Source organism: Pelobates fuscus, chromosome 12, assembly GCF_036172605.1.
Source record: "Pelobates fuscus isolate aPelFus1 chromosome 12, aPelFus1.pri, whole genome shotgun sequence".
Taxonomy (NCBI): Eukaryota; Metazoa; Chordata; class Amphibia; order Anura; family Pelobatidae; genus Pelobates; species Pelobates fuscus.
In genome coordinates, this window is record NC_086328.1 from 113,504,436 (window position 1) to 113,527,401 (window position 22,966).

General features: G+C 42.1%; 1 protein-coding gene across 1 annotated transcript in view; it reads left to right on the top strand.

The window, feature by feature from the left end:
- The window catches only part of LOC134579541 (tumor necrosis factor receptor superfamily member 10B-like), a 35,644-nt gene extending 14,178 nt beyond the window's left edge, over positions 1 to 21,466 (top strand). Inside the window, exons 5-13 of the mRNA XM_063438868.1 lie at positions 590 to 711; positions 801 to 833; positions 2,305 to 2,394; positions 4,867 to 4,886; positions 7,749 to 7,832; positions 10,879 to 11,007; positions 17,739 to 17,918; positions 19,591 to 19,633; positions 20,944 to 21,466. Of these exons, the coding sequence (XP_063294938.1) occupies positions 590 to 711; positions 801 to 833; positions 2,305 to 2,394; positions 4,867 to 4,886; positions 7,749 to 7,832; positions 10,879 to 11,007; positions 17,739 to 17,918; positions 19,591 to 19,633; positions 20,944 to 21,245 (1,003 nt within the window). The 3' untranslated portion in view covers positions 21,246 to 21,466. The remainder of the gene's footprint in view (positions 1 to 589; positions 712 to 800; positions 834 to 2,304; positions 2,395 to 4,866; positions 4,887 to 7,748; positions 7,833 to 10,878; positions 11,008 to 17,738; positions 17,919 to 19,590; positions 19,634 to 20,943) is intronic.
- The last annotated feature ends 1,500 nt before the right edge of the window (positions 21,467 to 22,966 follow it).

Sequence of the window (22,966 nt, forward strand, 5' to 3'; positions counted from 1 at the left end):
CTACTCAGTCCTAAATGTCAGATATTATCAAGATTAAAGGGACACTTCCACATCCTATATCAACCTATGCACTTAGATGGGTTAAAATGCCAGAAAATGGCAGATCTCTGTGTGGTGGACCTGTGTGAAGTACCTCCATGATGCTAGTATGTGTACGAGGTGTGGAAGAATAACGTCTGCCTATGCCATATGTAAGTGAGGGGGTTGATTTTTAGCAGCAATCAAAATCTATTATAACTGCAAATCTCTGCATTCACCAACTCCGTATAAAACATCCGGTTTAGAGCAAAGAAGTAAGAAGATGTCTATGATTTTTTAGCTGAGTAATAAACATTAACAACATTCTAAATTTTTTTGATTTTTGGATGGCAGGCTCATTTTATAGTTTTCTTTTAACTCTTGTAACTTCCTCTAGTCTGGGAAAATGCGATGTATGAATAGTTCCGTCTCTTACTGATGTTTGAAGGTATAGATGAGGTTTGCCCAGTCGGGTCCCAGAGAAAGGTAGTCAAACAGCAGTTGGTATTGATAGATATTTTTGATCCTCTGTTTGACCTATTTTTCTCTGTCCTTTTGTTTTGGACGTTAGTTGTCCAGGTCAAGTGGAGAAAAATTGTACAGCGACTACAAACACGGTTTGTGAAACCAGTGAGCCGCCAAGAGAAACCAAACCTCCTTCCATTCAGACTTCAGAAGACCCCAAAACTAATTGTACGTAGAATGAAGATGCACTGAAATATTGAGTGTATAATAACCATTATCTTGTTTAATTGTGTATTTCTTTTTTTATCTGTTTTCAGCAACTGATGAAAAATCATCCACCAACCTATCTGGTAAGATAATAATGGAAACAATTGATGGGGTATTATAGATTTTTTTTTCTGCACAGTAACTTCTGTAATTAAAATAAAAATGGTAGGGCATCACTTCTACTTCTCTGATGATGAAAGTGTTAAGACCAAGAAGGGGCGCAGTGTTCTACCGCTCTGTTTTATTTCAAATTTAAGCATCTACATCATGAGTGGAGGAGGTTGATATGTAACATTCAGCCTTAAGCCCACCTCTCTGGCCTCCCTCACTTCATGCCATTCTCAGCCTCATCCTCTGCCACGCTACAGTAATGGTAGACTAGGGGTGGAGTGGGTAAGATAATGACTGACCAGGAGTTAGGGGGGCTTAGACATGCACAAGAGATAAAATGGGTGTTGAGAGGCAAACTAAGGATAACAGTAGTTAAATTCACATAATCAGTAAGAGTGGGATAAGAGACACACAATGTGTTAGGGGTGGTAAGAGACACAGTAGGAAATAAAGAAAATATAGTAGAGACACAAGTGGAAAGGCGGTTACAAGAGGTTAGACACACACAATGGGGTGAAGGGGTTTAGAGAGATGCAACAAGTGGGTCGATTTACATGCAAACCAATTAACAATTCCGCCCCAGGTGCCAAAAAATTTGGGTATTTTCTGATACAGGGAATGGGGGTGAGAATCTGCAAGCAGCTCTGCTGTCTACGGATTCCTCAAAAAAATAATGAAATAAATTATAAGGAGGAAGCTTGATTCACCCTTATTGTAATTAAATAATGAGTAATGAATGGGTGAAATTGTATCCATGAAGTAATTTGTTTTAAGTTCTTTTTGATATATAATGGATTTGGTCGTCTGTCTTTTAGACAAATGAAAAAAAAAAAAATCACCCAAAATGTGAGATGAATTTGCATTCGGTTTCAGTGAATTAATTAACGGAGTGGATTTATAGAGTGGTGTTTAAAGAGAAGGTTCTGTGAAGCTTGTCTTGAGGTGCAGCCGTGCAGGTGGTGTACCAGTTCAGCATGAGGAAATATTGTAAGAAAATTAGTGTGTTGAGTGTGAACAACGATTTACTGGAAGATAACCTATAAGATCCATAATTCTACCAAATCCTCTGGGCACACCAACAACTGAAGGTTTAGAAATTTTGCTAAATTATTTCAATAGGGATACTGACAAAATTGAACTGCCGCAGTGGCTTGAGGATTAACCAGGGAACCACTACCCTAGCCTGTATGCTCTGGTTAAGACATGGAAGGAAAAACTCATTCTATACAATTATAACTGCCCTTGCAACAATAAAAACTAGGGCAGAAAGGGGAAACAGGAAAGCTTTTGGGCAAAGATTATATCTGTGTAATGCCCACTCCACTTTATTGGAAATTCCATTTCAGTACTACATACTATGTACAGATGTTACTTTCAGTTTTTATTTTAATTTACCCAAACAAAAAGCTTTCGTGTTAATAGTGCTATGATTTTTTTTGACAGTTTGGGCGGTTTTGGCAAGTATCTTCTGCATTTTATTCCTCCTTTGTCTGGGCATCCTCGTTTGTGTATATAGAAAGGAAATTTGCAACGGTAAGAAAAAGTTCCATTTATGCTCCGTTACATGTGTAAGATTGCGTAACATTGTTGTGCAATAAAAAGCATTGTTTGTGTGTATCACATGTGTGGCAAACTAGCTATCAGTCTACTCTACATGGCCTGAAGAATGTGGACAGCACTTAAACTTATTATCTTAGTTCCTGAATCATTGTTGAATGGTGATTATTCTGGAATGCTTGCTGTCCCAGAAAATAAACACAATAGAATGGGCTCCTAACGTTACAGCACGCCTTATTGAAGACATCATGAAGGTCAGGAAAAAAAGTTCTCATTATGTAATAAAACGCTTTAATATTTAGAATCTTAAAAATAAATCACCATAAAACACACTCTCATTTTCTATCTAGTTATGTACGTCTTGGACAAACGTAGTTAGAGAAGCCAAGCCCATGAACATTTTTACGGTGCAAGAGCATTTTCGATATTTTTTGTACAAGACCAAACCCAGTCAGCATTCCAATCCGAAACCCGGCAGACCTAATTAAGTGGACTTGAGCCTGGGCCAGTATTTGGGTCCTTCAGAAAGAGGCCACTTGTTCGTCGATCCCGTCCCTATTAATATTCATCAAACAAGTCTTTTAGTCATGAGAACTTAGACGGTGTTAAACCAACATCACAGAGCATAAAAAGAGATCACTTGGCAGCATTCTATTGGCAGCATTCTATTGGCAGCATTCTATTGAACTCCACAGTGATTATTCCATTTAAAAACGCTGCCCCTTAAAATGATACTGTCACTTGTGGTACTCAGCAGGAACATTCCTTTGACTTCCATGACTATTGGTCCATTTTAAAAATGTTGTCACTTAAAGTGACACTGTCACTTGAGGGTTCTTCCATATTTTGCAAACATCTTTAAGGGGAAAACCCACTTGTACGGTTGCACTCAGGGGTAGTAGTTTGTGAAGCCATGATTACCTGACACTCTCTCCTCAGGGCTGCCATATTCTCTGTTGCCATATCTATTTAGCTTCACCTGCTAATACTTGCACAGTTACTCTTGTTGTGTACTCTTGTGCATGCACACAAGATTCTGTTGCACAGAGTGTGAGAAGATGTAGATTCTAATCTACGGTTGCTCAGGAACTGTGAGGATTTGAAAGCAGAAGTTCTGCCCATTACCTAAATTTTGCCAAAAACAAAGTCTTGCCTATATGACACAAACCAGCCTGGAGTTTCAACATCCACACTTTCTCAAAGATTTTGTAAAAGTAAAAGTGTCACGTTAATGATTATTTATAAATGAACCCTTTAGAATTATATGCTAGATTGCAAGTGTTTATAATACAGTGTTACACTACACTACATAACAATTTGATTAAATATAAAGATTATTTTATATGTAATATATGTAATTTTTACAAGTGAAATTATGTACTGCCCTGAAAACTTGATTTATTTAATTGTTGCCATTTCCTGTAAACTGTATTGCTGGGAATGTTGTCAGGGTCCTTATAGATACCTATAAGCAAGGTATTTGATAAAAAAAAAAATTAAATTCATTTTGTACACCTTATGTAGGTGAAAAGAAAATGTATTGATGATTTTATATTAACATTCCAGGCCCTAGGTGAAATATTGCAAGATAGGGGCTACTGTAAAGACTCTATAAAAATTCTAATTTCCCCTAAACATTCTATAAACGATGATTGAATAAATGAAAAAGAAATACATTTACATAATTTACTTTTAAAGTGTGTCTGAAAATGACTCTTTTATCACACATGTATGTGCTAGCTATGCATGTCATGTTTCAAATAAATGTTTTGCTATTTCCAATAAATAGTGCTTGATAGTGAGGTGTCTGAAATGAGTTTGGGGAATTTTTGGAGGAGGTGGGATGGGGGAGTGTTAGTTCCTTCTTTCCTGTTAAGTTTGATCGGTAACAGGAGTCTTGGCAGAGTTCAGGAAATTGCTTAATGTCCTGTTGTGTAGATTTTTAAAAAGGAAATACTGTTGCAATGTTTAGCATAATGTACTGATAAGATCTTCAAATCATTTCACAGACCTCACCAGGTAGAATTTTATTTATTTTTTTGTTCCCTGAAATCACCTGACTAACTGCGTCTACACAGGGTGTGTCGCCATTAACAGGGGAAAGTCCACAATTAATAGAGAAAAAAAAAAACACTTGGTTGTATCCACTAAAGCGGTTTAGTCACTAAACAGGCTGTGGTTAATTCAAAACTTGTTCGCATATTTCAAGCCAAAGAATAAGAAATCTTTCTCTGCTCTATAACCAGCTTGTCTGTTTAGACTTCAAATTCTTAAATTACGTTTCCAGTTAACTGTTAAGTGAATACATTTACCAAGACAATTTGAAAAACAAAAACAAAATGAGCCAAAATTATGTTTCTTTAAAAATATAATGTAGATTTATTATATGCCAATTGTGTTTTTTTAATTGTTTATCTTTTTTTTTTTTTTTTTTTTAATCTTTTTCAGCTTTGAGGCCAAAACAAAAGGTGAGGGAGGACTTGCTTTAAATGCATACAATGATTTTTGTATTTTTTAAAATTTATTTTTGTCACTAGATTGTCCCTTTAACGTTTCTAATTAAATTGGTGAACAAGTGAGCATCTCTTTTATCATTCTGGTCATTTATAAAAAAATAAAAAAAAAATTGTTACTTAAGGCAGTAGTTAGTTAAGGTCAATGATTAAAGTGGAAAGCATTGGGGCCTTCATGAATGTGATAAAGGGCATGTATCGTTTGAAAATACATGTCATTTTATTTCTAGATTAAGTTCATTTAATTTTTTTTTTTTTAAATACATTAAAAACAATAATGGCTCTTTAAAACTGGATAGAAGAAAACTTTTTTTTTTGTTTGTGGTTAATTGCTGTATAAGACTTAAAGGTTTAGCAATTTGCCCTAATTCACTGCTAGTTATGTCACCTTTCTTAAACCTATTACTACTTTAGTATTTACACGCACAAAAAACAGCTATCCCTTTACGGAGATAGTGAGTGATACTCTAAAGTGCCTGAATAAAAGAAGCAGCTCAACACAAAAAGTGGAATACCCTAATCCACAATAAAGTGCAAATATTCAAAGAGAAGGTATAGGTTATATACCAGCATGTGGAGCGCTATAAATATAAATAGTGTGGGGTTACATTCACCCCTCCAGTGCAATGAAAGTCTCGAAATGTAATATCCAAATTACATACAAAACAAGACAATAAAAAAAGAATATAGTGCAGATGGTACACAAAAACAGTGAATGATAGTAAGAAATGGCTTAAACCACTCACATGGGCTGGAGCCTATATGGTATTGGCTCCGTACTACTTTAGTACTTTAGTATTTGTCTGAGAATTTATGTTTCCAAAACACACAAAATTCTGCTGGTGGAACTCTAGCATGTCTGTCAAACTATGCAAACAGTGATGTTTTCCTTACATGTATTGGTCATGCGTGCTGACCTTAAACATGCCACTGTAATACCTATCCTGAAAAAAACATCTCTTGACCCGTCCTCCCCCTCTAACTATCGTCCCATATCCCTGCTCCCTTACTCATCAAAGCTTTTGGAAAGACTTGTCTTTACCCGTGTGTCTCACTTCCTTAATTCCAACTCTCTCCTTGACCCTCTTCAGTCTGGCTTCCGCCCTCTCCACTCTACTGAGACCGCTCTTATCAAAGTGACTAATGACCTAATCTCCGCTAAATCCAAAGGTCACTACTCCATATTAATTCTCCTTGACCTCTCTGCTGCCTTTGACACAGTTGATCATGCTCTCCTCCTTCAAACTCTTCAATCACTCAGTCTCTGTGACTCTGTCCTCTCTTGGTTTTCCTCCTATCTCTCCCAACGCTCATTTAGTGTCTCCTTTTCCAAGGATACCTCCTCCCCTCGCCCTGTCTCGGTTGGAGTTCCCCAAGGCTCTGTCCTTGGTCCCCTTCTATTTTCTCTTTATACTGCCTCTCTTGGAAAACTTATTGCCTCTTTTGGATTCAACTACCACCTGTACGCTGATGACACTCAGATATACCTCTCCTCCCCGGACCTCTCCCCTGCCGTCCTGCAACGTGTCACTGCTTGCCTTTCCTCCATCTCTGACTGGATGTCCTCACGCTTTCTGAACCTTAACCTCTCAAAAACTGAGCTCCTTGTCTTTCCTCCTCCTAATACCGATCCTCCTCTCTCGCTCTTCCTTCAAGTCAGTGATATCCACATAAGTCCATCCCTGCAAGCGCGCTGTCTTGGCGTCATACTTGACTTTGGTCTCACCTTTGAGTCTCACATCCAGTTTGTTGCCAAGTCCTGTAGGTTCCAACTCAAAAACATAGCCCGCATCCGCCCCTTTCTTACGCAAGATGCTACCAAGGAGCTTGTCCATGCTCTAGTAATTTCCCGCATGGATTACTGTAACCCTCTCCTGATTGGTCTACCCAAAAGCCGTATTGCCCCGCTACAGTCTGTAATGAATGCTGCAGCTAGACTGATTTTCCTCTCTAGTCGGTCCTCTCACACCTCACCCCTCTGCCAGTCCTTACATTGGCTCCCTGTATCCTATAGGAGTCAATTCAAAGTGCTAACCCATACATTTAAAGCACTGAACAATTCTAGCCCCTCTTATATCTCTTCACTGATCCATAGGTATGCCCCTCCTCGTACCCTCCGCTCTGCCCGCGACCACCTCCTGACCGCTGCTCGCACCCGTACGGCCAACTCGCGCTTGCAGGACCTCTCACGGGCGGCTCCTCTCCTATGGAATAACTTGCCTACTGCCATCAGACTCTCCCCTAGTCTTCAATCATTTAAGAAGGGCCTTAAAACCCATCTCTTCAGGAAAGCGTATGGCCTCCCAGAGTAATCTCTCCCTTACATACCTGTCTCTTGCTCTCCTATGGGATAGTGCTTTGCTCTCTCCTCCAGCTCTGCTTCACTCCTACTTGATATTTCCTATCCTAATGTTTCTAATACCCCACCTCCTATAGACTGTAAGCTCATTTGAGCAGGGTCCTCTTCAACCTATTATTCCTGTAAGTTTTTTTGTAATTGTCTTATTTATTGTTACATCCCCCCTCTCAAAATATTGTAAAGCGCTACGGAATCTGTTGGCGCTATATAAATGGCAATAATAATAATAATAATGCGTGCTCTGTGACATGTGTGGCATGCTTTGTATACGCAGATTACATAATGTGTAAAGAAGTATGTCCCTAGCAGGTGGGATTGTAGATCTGAAGGAAAATTCAACGCTGTAAAAACAGATAATGCTCTGTTATTTAGAGGCCTACCTCAATATTATTGTCCATTTCATATAGAACTTTATTAGAGCTGTCAACTTCAATGTTTAATGCTTTTGTCTACTGAAGGGTTCCTTGGAGAGCCGTACTAGTTCGGGGTCAACTCTGATTGAAGTTTTTGTGACAAATCCCTCACTTGAAGACTCACAGAAGGTATGTTAGCAATAAATAGAACTAACTATTCCAGAGACAGATAACTAACACTTATTAAACTACCTCTTATTTTATACCATTCTGTTATAAATTTTAACCCAACATAAAAGATTTCATCTGCAATGATATTAGGAAGTCAGCATAGTTTATGACATTTTTTGTAAACACAGGACAGGACACGATGAGTAAATAAGGGAATTAAAATGTCACAGTTCCCGATCGACACCACAGTGTGGCCATGCCTGATTGGCATGGTGGCACTAAAGGAGGGAGAGGTTACTCACCTCACCGCCAGAGCCTCTCCCTTCATCAGGCCCATCGCGACCAGGCAAGCAAACCAAGCAATTGCTTGGGTCCCTGAGCTGGCCTGGGGCCCCAAGCTGGGCCGGTGCTTCCTGTAAGGCTGCAGCCGCCTGAGCGCTCTAAAGAAAGCCTCAGGCGGCTGCAGCACTGCCTCTCTCGTCCAGTCCCCTTCCCCTCCCCTTCCCTGTAGCGTGGCCGAGCTCCTCTTCCTTCTGTCAGTCCGGCCAGGTACCGTGCGGTACAGGAGATTCAGTTTCCTGTTCCCGGCCGGACTGACAGGAAGTGCACACTGAGTGCTCACTTCCTTTCAGTCCGGCCGGGAACAGGAAACTGAATCTTCTGTTAACGGGCGGTACCCGGCCGGACTGACAGGAGGAAGAGGTGATCGACCGTGCTACAGGGAAGGGGAGGTGAGAAGAACATAGGGAGGGGGGGAGTAAAAAGAACATAGGGAGAAAGGGAGGGGGGAGTAAAAAAAAACATGGGGAGGGGGGAGTAAAAAGAACATGGGGAGGGGAGTAAGAAGGACACAGGGAGGGGAGTAAGAAGAATATAGGGGAGGGGGAGAGTAGTAAGAAGAACATAGGGAGGGGGGAGTAGTAAGAAGAACATGGGGGCAGTAAGAAGAACATAGGGAGGGGGGAAGGAGTAAGAAGAACACAGGGAGTGGGGAGGAGTAAGAAGAACACAGGAAGGGGTGGTAAGGAGATGAGGAGAACATAGGGAGGGGGGAGGTGAGGAGAAGGGGAGATTAGGAGAACATGGGTAAGGGGGAGATGAGGAGAACACAGGGAGGAGGGTGAGGAGAGCACAGGGAGGAGGGAGGTCAGGAGAATACAGGGGGGGGGGGTGAGAAGAGACCGGTAGGGGAGGGTGGGGGGAGAAGAAAGACCACTAAGGGGCAGAGCTCTAAGGGATGGAAGAGAGAGCTCTATAGGACAGGGGGCAGGACAGGGAGCTCTTTCACACTACGCGCACAGCAGTTTTAGATCATTTGCATCATATTTGATTTTATGGTACAGTGGTGTTTTTTGCAAATGTTCAATTGTTGAAAATGTTCAAATTTTATGCACATTATATGCAACAGCAGTATTTGCACTGTAAACCTTTTTTATTTATATAAAGTGTGGGTGAACTTAAACTGTATGGCTATGCTGTGGTTCCTGTAGGCTTTGCGTTGCTTGGGGCCCCCAAATTAATTCAAACGGCCCTGCCCTCCATGCAGCTTTTGGATCGGCGGCCGGGTCCAGCGTTGGAAGGGATGTCGGCCGCTGCAAGACGGCGCTAAATAATAACACCGCCCACAATGACCTCACTAGTGACGTGAACTGCGTGCAGCGTCACGTTTTCGCTGTGCACGCACGTTCTGGGGTCATGGGACCCAAATTAGCCAATAGCAGGATTTATTGGGTTATTTAAACCCAAACCTGCAGTTGTTCAGTGCCCTGTCGTGGTTTCAATCTTGTTGGTTATCCGAGAGCGTGTTCCTGATTCTGATTATTGGTTTTTGATCTTGACTTGGCTTGACTTTCCGTATTTCTGGTATCGTTGACCCTTTGCCTTTGTTATTTCCGTGTTTGATCCTTTCTGTATTCCTGACCTTGGCCTGTTACTGTTTATTCTATTACGTTAATTCCGGCCATTCTAAGACCCGGTAGTACGTTGTTACTGTTTGTATTTGTTACGTGTTTTACTTAAAGGACCACTATAGTGCCAGGAAAACATACTCGTTTTCCTGGCACTATAGTGCCCTGAGGGTGCCCCCACCCTCAGGGACCCCCTCCCGCCGGGCTCTGGGGAGAGTAAAGGGTTAAAACTTACCTTTATTCCAGCGCCGGGCGGGGAGCTCTCCTCCTCCTCTCCGCCTCCGATCCTCCCTTTCGGCTGAATGCGCATGCGCGGCAAGAGCTGCGCGTGCATTCAGCCGGTCTCATAGGAAAGCATTTACAATGCTTTCCTATGGACGCTTGCGTGCTCTCACTGTGATTTTCACAGTGAGAATCACGCAAGCGCCTCTAGCGGCTGTCAGTGAGACAGCCACTAGAGGATTTGGAGGCTGGATTAACCCTATTATAAACTCAGCAGTTTCTCTGAAACTGGTATGTTTATAAAAAAACAAGGGTTAATCCTAGAGGGACCTGGCACCCAGACCACTTCATTAAGCTGAAGTGGTCTGGGTGCCTAGAGTGGTCCTTTAATTCTGCATGTTGGGCCACTGGTCCGTCCTAAAATAAATAAAAATAAACATTTTAAACACCATGACCATTAAAACTCATTGTATAGTGCTACAGCCTTCTCTTGGCTTTGTGTGAAAATGTTTTGGGGTAGTTTGAAAAAAAAAAAACATGGCTCTCGCTGTCTCCATCAGCCCACCCCAATTTTACCATGCTGATTATGAAGATATTGTATTTTCTTATCAAGCAGACCTCTATCCAACCTTTGATGACAATGATAGGCTAATGTTGAAGTTTTAAATGTAACCCTAAAGGGTATGGGAAGACAGTGTGATGGTTAACAAATCGGTGAACTGTGGGGAAAAAAAAGGTTTGTAAAGGGAGAGAAGTATGGAGGTAGAAGGAATATGAGTCATAAAAGATGTGTAGGAAATTCTTCTACTTCAATAAAAAAGCAAAAGTCTAAATATGACCTAAAGTTGTCAAACTCCAAAAGCTGTCCCAGGGCAACAAAATGAGCTGTCAGATTAAGGCATTTTTGTAATGGGAGTGTTGTGACTCTGTTTCAGGTGCCTGGTGCTAATGTAAGGGGAAACTTGCTGCCGGGATCAAGTGCATCCAGTTCTTCAGCGTGTCGCGATAATATGTCTGAGGAGGTCCCACTGATTGCGCCAAACACAAGTACAGATACCATGGAGGTAAGGGGCAATCTGTGAACAACTAGATGGCAAACATTCCTTATGAATCAGTAATCGGTGACGTCTCAGGAGCCATGGAAGCGATTCACTTCTTTTATTCCACTGGCTCCACCCATGCTGCACCAATCAGCATCTCCTTATAGAGATGCACTGAGTCAATGTATCTCTATGTGGAGCGTTCACCGTCTCTATGCAGAATTCAGGTTGCTCAACATGTTGCCCTAGTTAACATTTGACTTGAAGGAACAGGGGGACTCTGGGAAAATCACTGGGGTAATGACAGCATGACTATTGACTGTTGTAAGCTGTCATTGGTCTTGTGGATAGTAGTAGGTTACATAGTTGATGAGATTGAAGAAGACAGAACATCACACACTGACTTAATGTAACGAGTATATACCCCTACACGCAGGATCCAGCCTAACAGAAGACAGTACAGAGGAGAGATACGTCTACCGGACCTTAGAGTGGCCGGACTCGACGTAATAGGATAAGACAGAGTCAGGAACGATCCGAGGTCAAGGGCACAAAGAGACAGCGTAAACGAAAACTAGCCGGGGACTGGTACACAGGAATCAGCAAGCCGGCAAACAGTACAGAATAGGATAAAGCGAAAACGAAGTCAGAATACAAAGCCAAGGTCAAATACGGAGAAACACAACTGAACACAACAAGCACTAAAGGGAACTGTAGCAGAAACCACGATAGGGCAAGGAACTAAGGGAAAAGGGTAAGTATAAGTAGCCTTCAAACTAATGTGATTGGCTCCTGTCACTTCCACTCCCCCAACAGGTAAGTGTATGGGGTGATTGGCATGACAGGAGCCAATGGGAGCCTTTTTGCAATTTAGGCTCCCACTGTCTCTTTAAGAGCGCGCCCGAGATTCGCGGCGCGCTCTTAGCTGCAGACGGGACACGTGACCGCTTCTCGCGGTCACTGCCCGCCTTCCTGTCTGAACAGTCAGACGAGCCGCGCGCGGCTCGTGCAGCCGCAGGACCGCGCGCGGCTTGAAGAGAGGACCGCGTCCGGCCCCCGGATAAGGTAAGTACCGCTACAGTACCCCCCCCTGAGGACACGCCCTCCGGGCGGGCAGGACCAGGCCTGGCAGGAAAACGCGAATGGAAAGAACGTACAAGGCGGGGAGCATGAACAGCATCCGCAGAAATCCAACTGCGCTCCTCAGGCCCATAACCCTTCCAATGTACCAAGTACTGAAGCCGACCCCTAAGAAAACGAGAGTCAATAACAGCAGATACTTCGAACTCCTCATGACCCTCCACAGAGACAGGAGGGGGAGGGGGAGTATGCCGGGTATAGCGGTTGCGTACGTAAGGCTTCAACAAAGAGGTGTGAAATACATTGGGTATACGCAGATTCTTAGGCAGACCCAAGGCATAAGAAACGGGATTAACCTTATGTATAATGCGATAAGGACCAATGAAGCGGGGAGCCAATTTCATAGAAGGCACCCGGAGGCGAATATTCCGTGTGGAAAGCAAAACCCTGTCCCCCACAACATAGGAAGGAGCCGCTCTGCGATGCTTGTCAGCCTGAGCCTTCTGGCGGGCAGCAGAGTCCACCAAAGAACGCTGAACCTGCTCCCAAGTATTACGCAAACCAGCCAAATGCTCATCCAGAACTGGCATGCCCTGTGAGGAGAATGCAGCCGGAAGAACAACGGGATGCTGGCCATAGACAACGTAAAAAGGGCTTTTGCCGGAAGAATCATGAGTGGCATTATTCCGAGCAAATTCAGCCCAAGGAAGCAGGTCAGACCAATTGTCCTGATAGTGAGACACAAAACAACGGAGGTACTGCTCAAGAGACTGGTTGGCACGTTCAGCAGCTCCATTAGACTGGGGATGGTAAGCGGAAGAAAATGAGAGGGAAATACCCATCTCCGAACAAAAGGCTTTCCAGAACCTGGAAACAAATTGGCTACCCCTATCGGATACAATAGATAAGGGAATACCATGTAATCGAAACACTTCTCTAGCGAAGATAAGAGCCAATTCCTTGGAAGTGGGCAACTTGCGAAGAGACACAAAGTGAGCCATTTTGGAAAACCGATCTACTATCATTAGGATGACTGTGTTACCATTCGAAGGGGGTAATTCAACAATAAAATCCATTGATAGATTAGACCAAGGTCTCTCGGGAACGGGCAACGGATGCAACAGCCCACAAGGAACTCTACGAGAAGTTTTCATACATGCACAAGTAGTACAAGCACTTATATAGTCAGTAACATCCTTACGTAAGGTATCCCACCAGAAATACCGAGAAACGGCTGACACTGTTTTGGAAATACCAGGATGTCCAGCAGTCTTAGTATCGTGATAAAGTGACAGAATATCCCGTCTCTCGGGAATGTCAACGAACAATTTATCATTAGGCCTCTCGCTGGGTGCCATGCCTTGTTTCGCTTGTATGGCCTGCAAGAGGGACGAGGAAATAGACAATATAGTAGTTGCTATTATCCTGTCTGGGGGAATGACAGGAGTGACATCAATCTCCTGTTTGTCAATAGTCTCGAATTGTCTGGACAGAGCGTCCGCTTTGGTGTTCCGGTCACCTGGCCTATATGTGATTATATAATTAAAATGAGACAAGAACAGTGACCACCTAGCCTGCCTTGAAGACAATCTTTTAGCTTCGCTAAGGTAGGATAGGTTCTTATGATCTGTAAATATGAGAATAGGATCCTTAGTTCCTTCTAGCAAATGTCTCCATTCTTTGAGTGCTAAAATGATAGCAAGGTGTTCGCGATTACCCACATCATAATTCCTCTCTGCCTTGGACATTTGTTTAGAAAAGAAGCCACAAGGATGCAATGGCTTGTCAGGAGACTCTCTTTGGGATAAGACAGCACCTACCCCTATATCGGAAGCATCAACCTCAAGTATATATGGCAATGAGGGGACAGGATGCTGTAAAATAGGGGCAGAGGCGAACGTAGTTTTAAGAAAGTCAAAAGCCTGAAGTGCCTCAGTAGACCAGACACGTGTATTGCCATCCTTTTTAGTCATACGAGTAATAGGCGCTACTATAGACGAAAAACCTTTGATAAAACGTCTATAATAATTAGAGAAACCCAGAAAACGCTGGATGGCTTTCAGACCTTGCGGCAGAGGCCATTCTATGACTGCAGCGAGCTTCTGGGGATCCATCCGAAAACCCTCGGCGGAAATCAAATACCCTAGAAACTGGACCTCGGACTGGTCGAATAGACATTTTTCTAATTTGCAATAAAGACCATTAGCAAGAAGGGTCTTCAGAACTGTAGTAACATGTCTGTGATGAGCGTGAATGTCAGTAGAATATATTAAAATGTCATCCAAGTACACAATAACAAATGAGTGAATAAAGTCCCTTAAGACATCATTAATAAATTCTTGGAACACTGCTGGGGCATTGCAAAGCCCAAATGGCATGACGGTATACTCATAATGACCTGACCGAGTGTTAAAGGCTGTCTTCCATTCGTGGTCCTTTTTAATACGTATCAAATTGTATGCTCCCCTAAGATCTAATTTGGTGAATACCGTAGCATGTTTGAGCCTGTCAAACAATTCTGTTATTAGAGGTATAGGGTAAGCATTTTTGATGGTGATCTTGTTAAGACCTCTATAATCAATGCAAGGTCTTAAATCACCTTCTTTCTTTGATACAAAGAAGAACCCCGCTCCAGCCGGAGAAGAGGATCTTCTAATAAATCCCTTGTCTAGTGACTCCTTAATGTACTCCTCCATGACACGGTTTTCTTGAACCGATAGGGGGTACACCCTGCCCTTAGGAGGTATAGTACCAGGCAACAAATCAATAGCACAATCGTAGGGTCTGTGAGGCGGTAATTTGTCAGCCTCTCTTTTATCAAAGACAGTCTTTAAAGTTAAATACTGAGAGGGTATTGTCGTAGATAAAGGAGGAACAGTAGGAACGTTAATAGAATTCACAGGCGTGACTTCAATAGTACATGACTCATGGCAGGCTTCACTCCATGATTTTATCTGCCCTGTCTCCCAGTCAAAAATGGGATTGTGGGCACGTAACCATGGATACCCTAACACCAACTGTGAAGAGGGAGAGGTGATGACCTGGAACCGAATGGTTTCATAGTGTAGAACCCCTGTGTACATGTGTAGCGGTGTAGTCTCGTGAGTAACAACAGGAGATATCAATGGTCTACCATCTATGGCCTCAACGGCCAAGGGTATCTCCTTCTCTCTGATGGGAATATTGTTTCTCTTTACAAAACCAGAGTCTATAAAGTTCTCGGCTGCCCCAGAATCAACCAGGGCGTCTATGTTTTCAACTATACAACTCTCTCCCATATGTAAAGAAACAGGGAGAAGCAGTCGGTTAGGAGGCAATGTAGGAGACTTAGAAATCACACCCAAGGCCAGTCCCCTATAAGGTCTTAGGTGCGAGAGTTTTCCGGGAGCAGAGGACACTCCTTTACCATATGGTCTCTCTTACCACAATATAGGCAGAGTCCCTCCCTTCTCCTATGTAATTTCTCAGTATCTGAGAGTTTGGCAACCCCTAATTGCATAGGTTCCTCTTCAGATACTTTAACACTCTCCGGTATATTAACTCTGGGTTGAATAGGTGTAACAAAACGTCTATTCCTGTTCTTAGTATAGATCCTGTCACGAATCCTATTATCTATATCGATGAGGTAGTCAATAAGGTCCTCTAAGGCAATAGGAAGCTCCTTAGCTGCTACCTCATCCAATATAGAGTCTGATAAACCTTCCATGAAGGCCGTAGTTAACCCATTATTGGTCCAATCGACCTGTGAGGCAAGGGTACGAAACTGTATAGCGTAATCAGCCACAGACCTAGAACCCTGTTTAACCCTCATTAATGCTCTAGCGGCATTCTTAGACCTTTTCATAGTATCAAAAGTTCTGCGAAAAGCTGTTAGGAAACTGTGAAAGTTATGCACCATAGGTCCATTAGCCTCCCAAATAGGGTTTGCCCATTCAAGTGCTTTGTCGGTAAGTTGGTGCATAAAGAACCCAACTTTAGACCTCTCTGTGGGAAATGAACGTGGATACATTTCAAAATGAAACTCTATTTGGTTAATGAACCCTCTGCATGTCTTAGAATCCCCTCCATACCTAGGAGGAGGCGTTAAATGTGCTGTAGCGTTAGGCATAGTCGATACTTCAGGAAGCAGGGGTGCAGGAGGGTTAGGTGCGGTTGCTGGAATGGTTCTAGCTAAGAGCGTCTGGAGAGCCTGAGCTATTTGATCCATACGGTGATCCTGCTCTACAAATCTAGCCTCATGGGTCGCCATCTGTTGAGCTAAATCTGCGGGGTCCATGGCCCTATCGTAATGTAACGAGTATATACCCCTACACGCAGGATCCAGCCTAACAGAAGACAGTACAGAGGAGAGATACGTCTACCGGACCTTAGAGTGGCCGGACTCGACGTAATAGGATAAGACAGAGTCAGGAACGATCCGAGGTCAAGGGCACAAAGAGACAGCGTAAACGAAAACTAGCCGGGGACTGGTACACAGGAATCAGCAAGCCGGCAAACAGTACAGAATAGGATAAAGCGAAAACGAAGTCAGAATACAAAGCCAAGGTCAAATACGGAGAAACACAACTGAACACAACAAGCACTAAAGGGAACTGTAGCAGAAACCACGATAGGGCAAGGAACTAAGGGAAAAGGGTAAGTATAAGTAGCCTTCAAACTAATGTGATTGGCTCCTGTCACTTCCACTCCCCCAACAGGTAAGTGTATGGGGTGATTGGCATGACAGGAGCCAATGGGAGCCTTTTTGCAATTTAGGCTCCCACTGTCTCTTTAAGAGCGCGCCCGAGATTCGCGGCGCGCTCTTAGCTGCAGACGGGACACGTGACCGCTTCTCGCGGTCACTGCCCGCCTTCCTGTCTGAACAGTCAGACGAGCCGCGCGCGGCTCGTGCAGCCGCAGGACCGCGCGCGGCTTGAAGAGAGGACCGCGTCCGGCCCCCGGATAAGGTAAGTACCGCTACACTTAAATTCTGTATTTATTATTTATTACTGGCATGTGGCATTTATAAAGTGCCAACATATTCTGCAGTGCTGTACAATTGGGAAATAAACAATACAGTATAAACAGACCAATACAAAAGTTAATTGCAGTTACTGATTGTGAAGGGAATGAGGAGGTGATTGACTGTAGTTCCAAACAGCTGGAAGACCATGCTACATAGTTAAAAGGAACCAGGATGGGCAGGAGAAGGGGCAGGTGAGCGGATAGAGCCAAGTCGAAATGAAGAGGCTTTGTTGCAGAGCTGTTTGGGGATTGGACCTAAGGAGTAGAGATACACTGTTATTTAAAGGAATTTACAGCTAAGAGGGGCAAGCAGGAGTGTGGGGAGGGAGGGAGAGAGGGGGGGGGGAGTGGTAATGGTATAGCAGAATAAACATTTGTTGTTTATTTAACAATTTAAACAATTAGAATATTTGCCAATCAAATTCTATCAGCCAGATTATTAATAACTCCATGTAACTGTAAATAAAAAAATATTAGTGTAGGAAACTATAAGTAACAATGGTAACATTGTTATAGTAAATGTATTGTCAGTGGATGTTAAAGCTACTAAGAAAACGATGGCAAGCAAGTTTTACAATGTTTATGTTTTGATAAATAACAGTAATCGAACAATGATTATTTTTTATACATACTCTACTATGCTTCATTCCAAACTCGGAATCTCTGTACAGAGCCCTCTGCCGCTATCGCAGATGGAAACTGGAGACAACGAGCCTACTTTGCAGACAGAAGAACAGAATGCTTCTCAACATCCTGCAGAAACTTCTGCAGAAACCTGCCCAAACCAAATTCGCTGCATTAATTGTTCTTCTCAAGTGCCCTCAGGAGCTTGTACGGAGGAGAGTCAGCAGGTAAGTTACTTATATACATTAAACTTGTCCACTAACTTTTTTTTTTCTTTTTTGGTGCACTGTGCACATTATGACTGATCATTTTTACTTGCTGGTTGTACGGCAAACTTTATGGCTGATTCAAGAGACTACAATTAAAGGACCTCTAAAGTTGCATAGGCAACTTTGTCTCAGTAATGTTTTCTGGATAGTGGTTCTGTCATTTTAGCCCTGCAATGTAATACATTGTGGTTTTGTAGTAACTGCCATGTTTACATTTTAGGGTTAAATCCCCCTCAAGTGGCCCTTGACAGCCACTAAAGGCACCAGTAAAACTTGGTCATGTGACGCGGAACCCCCAATATCAAAGCATTGAATAGGCATTGTTTGTAATAAGTTGCGTTTATTATGATTTGTTCTTGTATTTTTGCTCCTGTGTTTTTATATGGCAATGCCTGTTTTGTTAAGCTCTATAAAAATAACAGGCTTTGCAGGTAGAGACTATAATGATGTTTATTTGGTATTGAATACACTGCTATCTGCTGTTTATAGTGTCCTCCATCTATCTAGCCATATACAATGGGAAAAATACTGCAGCTGGAATGGAGAGAGGTTGGGTTTCTGATGCAAACGAGAAGTTTGGAAGAAAAGAGAATTAAAGGACCACTATTGGCACCCAGACCACTTCAGCTTAATTAAGTGGTCTGGGTGCCAGGTCCATCTAGGATTAACCCTGCCTGCTGTAAACATAGCAGTTTCAGAGAAACTGCTATGTTTACAAATGGGTTAATCCAGCCTCTAGTGGCTGTGTCATTGACAGTCGCTAGAGGCACTTCCGCGCTTCTCACTGTGATTTTCACAGTGAGAAGACGCCAGCATCCATAGGAAAGCATTGAGACTGGCTAAATGCGTGCGCGGCTCTTGCAGCGCATGCGTATTCAGCCGATGACGGCAGAAGGAGGAGATTCCCCAGCGCAAAGGGAGCCCGGCGCTTGAAAAAGGTAGGAATTTAACCCCTTCCTCACCCTAGAGCCTGGCGGGATGGGGACCCAGAGGGTGAGGGGGACCCAAGGACCCTATAGAGCCAGGAAAACAAGTATGTTTTCCTGGCACTATAGTGGTCCTTTAACCCCTTAAGGACACATGACATGTGTGACATGTCATGATTCCCTTTTATTCCGGAAGTTTGGTCCTTAAGGGGTTAATGGGATTGGATACACTTTCTAGTCTCAGAAGAGTGAGTTGCCCTGACCTCCAAGACAGGGATAGGGAACCTTTGGCACTACAGATGTCGTGGCCTTCATCTCCCATAATGCCTTTGCAGCCATAATGTTGGCAAATCATCAGGGGACATGTAGTCCACAACATCTGTACTGCCGAAGCTTGCCTACCTCTGCTCTAGGCACTGTTTGGCAATAGAAGAATACGATTATAAGGAAAACAATGTTGTAAGCAGTATACTAAAGGCTACAGGGACAGAAATTTCCCAATGCACTTCTTGCAAACTGCACCCATTTGCGAGCATATTCTTAGAATCAAAAGTCTATGAAATTGTGCCTTTTTTGTATGAAAGCCTCAGATGGAATATAATTTTATTCGAGAGCTTGCACTCTTTTTGCTTTAAAGAGTAATAAATCCTGTTATAGAAAATATCAACTAGTAATTTTAAATTATGTATTTTGTTCCTGTGCAGCGCTGTGCCGGTCCACATCTTTCGCGGCAGCTTACAGAGAATGGTAAGTATTGTCAACAGACAATTACATTACACCGTTATAAAGCTAATTCACTCATCATGGTAATTGTACAGACTTTAGAGAAGCCACTTGTAAACATTTTTTACTTATTTAAATTATAATTAAGATTCTGCACCAAAGCAACTTTTTGTTTTTTGTGTATATATCATGCCCCAGCAGTCTCACTCCCCATTCGCTGCCATTTAGAAGTTAAATTACTTTTGTTTCTGTCCATGCAACTCTAGCCACATCTCCCCCAGATGTGACTCACACAGCCTACATGAAAAAAAATATATATTTTTCAATATAGATGCGTTCTCTGTGAATTGAACTTTAATCACACACAGGTTTCAAGGTCTAGCTAGCTATTAACAGGGCAGAGATAAGAAGTGCGAAATTAAACAGAATGTTCAATAAAGGAAGTGTAAACATTAGATCTCACTTTGCATGAAGTGTTTACGAAGGCTGTGCAAGTCACATGCACGGAGGTGTCACTAGGGCTGCATAAGCAAAGTGATTTAACTTCTAAATGGACCAAAACTAAGCAGTTAGACTGCAGGGGAATGATCTTCATTAAGGGGCAACTATTGTGGCAGGAAAACAAACTCGTTTTCCTGGCACTATAGCTTCCCCCTTTGTCAAGGCCCGCAGTGGTGCAGAAGGGGTTAATAACCCCTCCTGTCACTTACCTGGGTCTAGCACCGATGTCCCTCAGCGCTGGTTTAGCTCCGTCCATGCTCCTCCCCTGTCGACGTCCGCCGGTGGGGGAGACCTAATGCGCATGCGCAGCAATGGCCATTCTCGCATTAGGATCTCCCCATAGGATTGCATTATTCACTGCTTTCCTATGGGGATTCTGGTGACGCTGGAAGTCCTCATGCATAGTTTGAGGACGTCCAGCGTTGTCTAGATGACCAAAAGTCTTCTAAGAACCCGGAAGTCAGCCACTAGAGGAGGACTTAACCCTAGCAGGTAATTATTGCAGTTTAAAATGAGCTGAAGTGGTCTGGGTGCCTAGAGTGTCCCTTTAAGCTATAGTTGTTTTTGTGACTATACTGTGTCCTTTTAGCAAAACAACATGTTCTTTATTTTGGACATGAGATGAATGCTGCAGTTGTTGGTTACATCTATCGTTATCTAAATATTACTAACAATACACACTGTATGAGCACCAGTAAATTGGGTAATAGGACGTACTTTGAAACCAGAGTAATCTGAATGTATCTCATGTCATTTGTTTGACTGTGCCCTGTTCTTAGATTAAATTTTCTGGGTTTGTAATGTGTTTTCTCCTTTTTGCTTTTTTTCAACAGAATGGCAAACCTGTTTCAATTGTATTGTACACGAAGTACCATTTAATATATTTAATAGATTTATGAGAACAATGAACCTCCCGGATAATGACATAGAACGTATTAGTTCGGACTTCCGCACAAGCAGTGATAAACATTATCAGATGCTCCTCACTTGGCGTCAACAGCAGGGCAACAATGCGTCCATCAAAATGATACTAGATGCTCTCACTGAACTAAAACTAAATGCATCTAGAGACAATATTGTGAACAGTCTATCTAGTAAAAACATTTTGCAGCTAGAACGGCAGAAATCACTATAACTTAAACCGCCTCATGAAGAAACAGTTTGTTTGTTTTTATGCACTTTGTTTCACTCGTTTGAATTCTCAAAGTCATAGCTCTCATTTGTTGCCTGGAGTCAATACTGGAAGAGTTCTGTTAAGTCAATATATATTCGATATATCTGGAATCTAATTGCATCCCAGCGCAAGGCTTTGTATTTTGTGGATATTCAAAGTATTCTCCTGATTGAGCTGCAATTCTGATGGAGGATGTTGCAAATCTAACTATACGTTTATCTACGTAAATGTATGGTTTGGCTGCACACAAAGTTTTATACGTGATCAAGGATAAATGTAGGGCAATGTATTGTGAGTTTTCTTCTAAATTCTGTTTAGGATAACTGTACTAGGAGACTTTTATATTGACCGGTATAAAAAAAGTGTCTTGGTTGCATTACCAACAAAAGAAAAAAACAACCCTTTATGGGCGCCTTTTTTTATATATATTTATATTCTTTATTTTTGTAGTGTTTAGGATTACAATCGGGAATTCACAGACAATTCACAGTTGGGCCACTTTTAATAACGGATTTCAACTACCAATGAGATTTACACGCCTAACACTCCTCTCTCTCCTGAGTCATGCATCCGTTATGAAAACAGGTTTTACAAAATAAAGAGTGTTGGTTGCATGGCTGAAAACTTGGTCTACGTACATGAGATAGGAAATTTTAATTTTAAAATACCTGGAAGGGCCATTGAAAAAATAATTTGTAGATACGTTCATCAAGACTAGAGCAAGGTTTCTCAGCCTTCGGTACGTTAAATTATTTTTGATTCGAGTTATGGCACGTGCCAGAGATAAAATGTTCACGTTAAGCATTCCAATAAACCATATTTGCAGTGCCCATTTACTTTTCCTATAGAAGATCTACTAGAGTAGCATAGTTTTGTGAAATAGAATCATTTATAGGCAAATATGTTTTATACTTTAATTTATTAAACGGTGCACTGAATGTATATGGAACCCTGGTGTAGAATATGGATATACATTCAGTAGAATTGGCATACTCTGAAAAACGTATCAATGGTACACTTTGAATAAACATATGCTCAACAATATCTGAAACCAGCTGGTTCAAACTGTAGCTTTTTTGTGGAATGAGTAATCCTAAATGCAATAAGGTGTACTTATATGGTTTTTCAAGACTTATTCTTGATATAGTGTTTTGATTGTAGTCTTGTTGTCATATTTATTGAAAACTATTAGGTATATTGACCTTTAGTTGTAAATACAAATGTTCCGGATTTGAAGAATTTCATTGTTCAGTTCACTGAGCTTTTTTCTTGAAGGACACCTCTGTATTTAAAATCTTGTTCTATTGAATTGAACTGTGGATATACATTCCAGAATACCCTGGAAAAGGTTGTAAAAGCCTTGTGGCATATGCTGTTGTTAAGTTTGGGGGAGGTAAAGTATTTTTACACCAAAGACATGGCAAATAACATCTTATATATTTTATGAGATGCTAGGGTCTCAAAAAAACTCACTTCCTATCCTTTCAAATCACTGCCAATAGCATGGGCACAGCGGTGCCCCATCAACTGCCAAATGCAAATATGCAAATATGCTAGTCCTGATCTGCCCTGTAATCCCCACAGGGAATTTTAACGATCATCCTACAAATTGAATTTGTCAACTATTCTTCCATCTTTCTTTAGAAGAATAGTGCAAATAGTTGGATATCAATGTTAGTCTG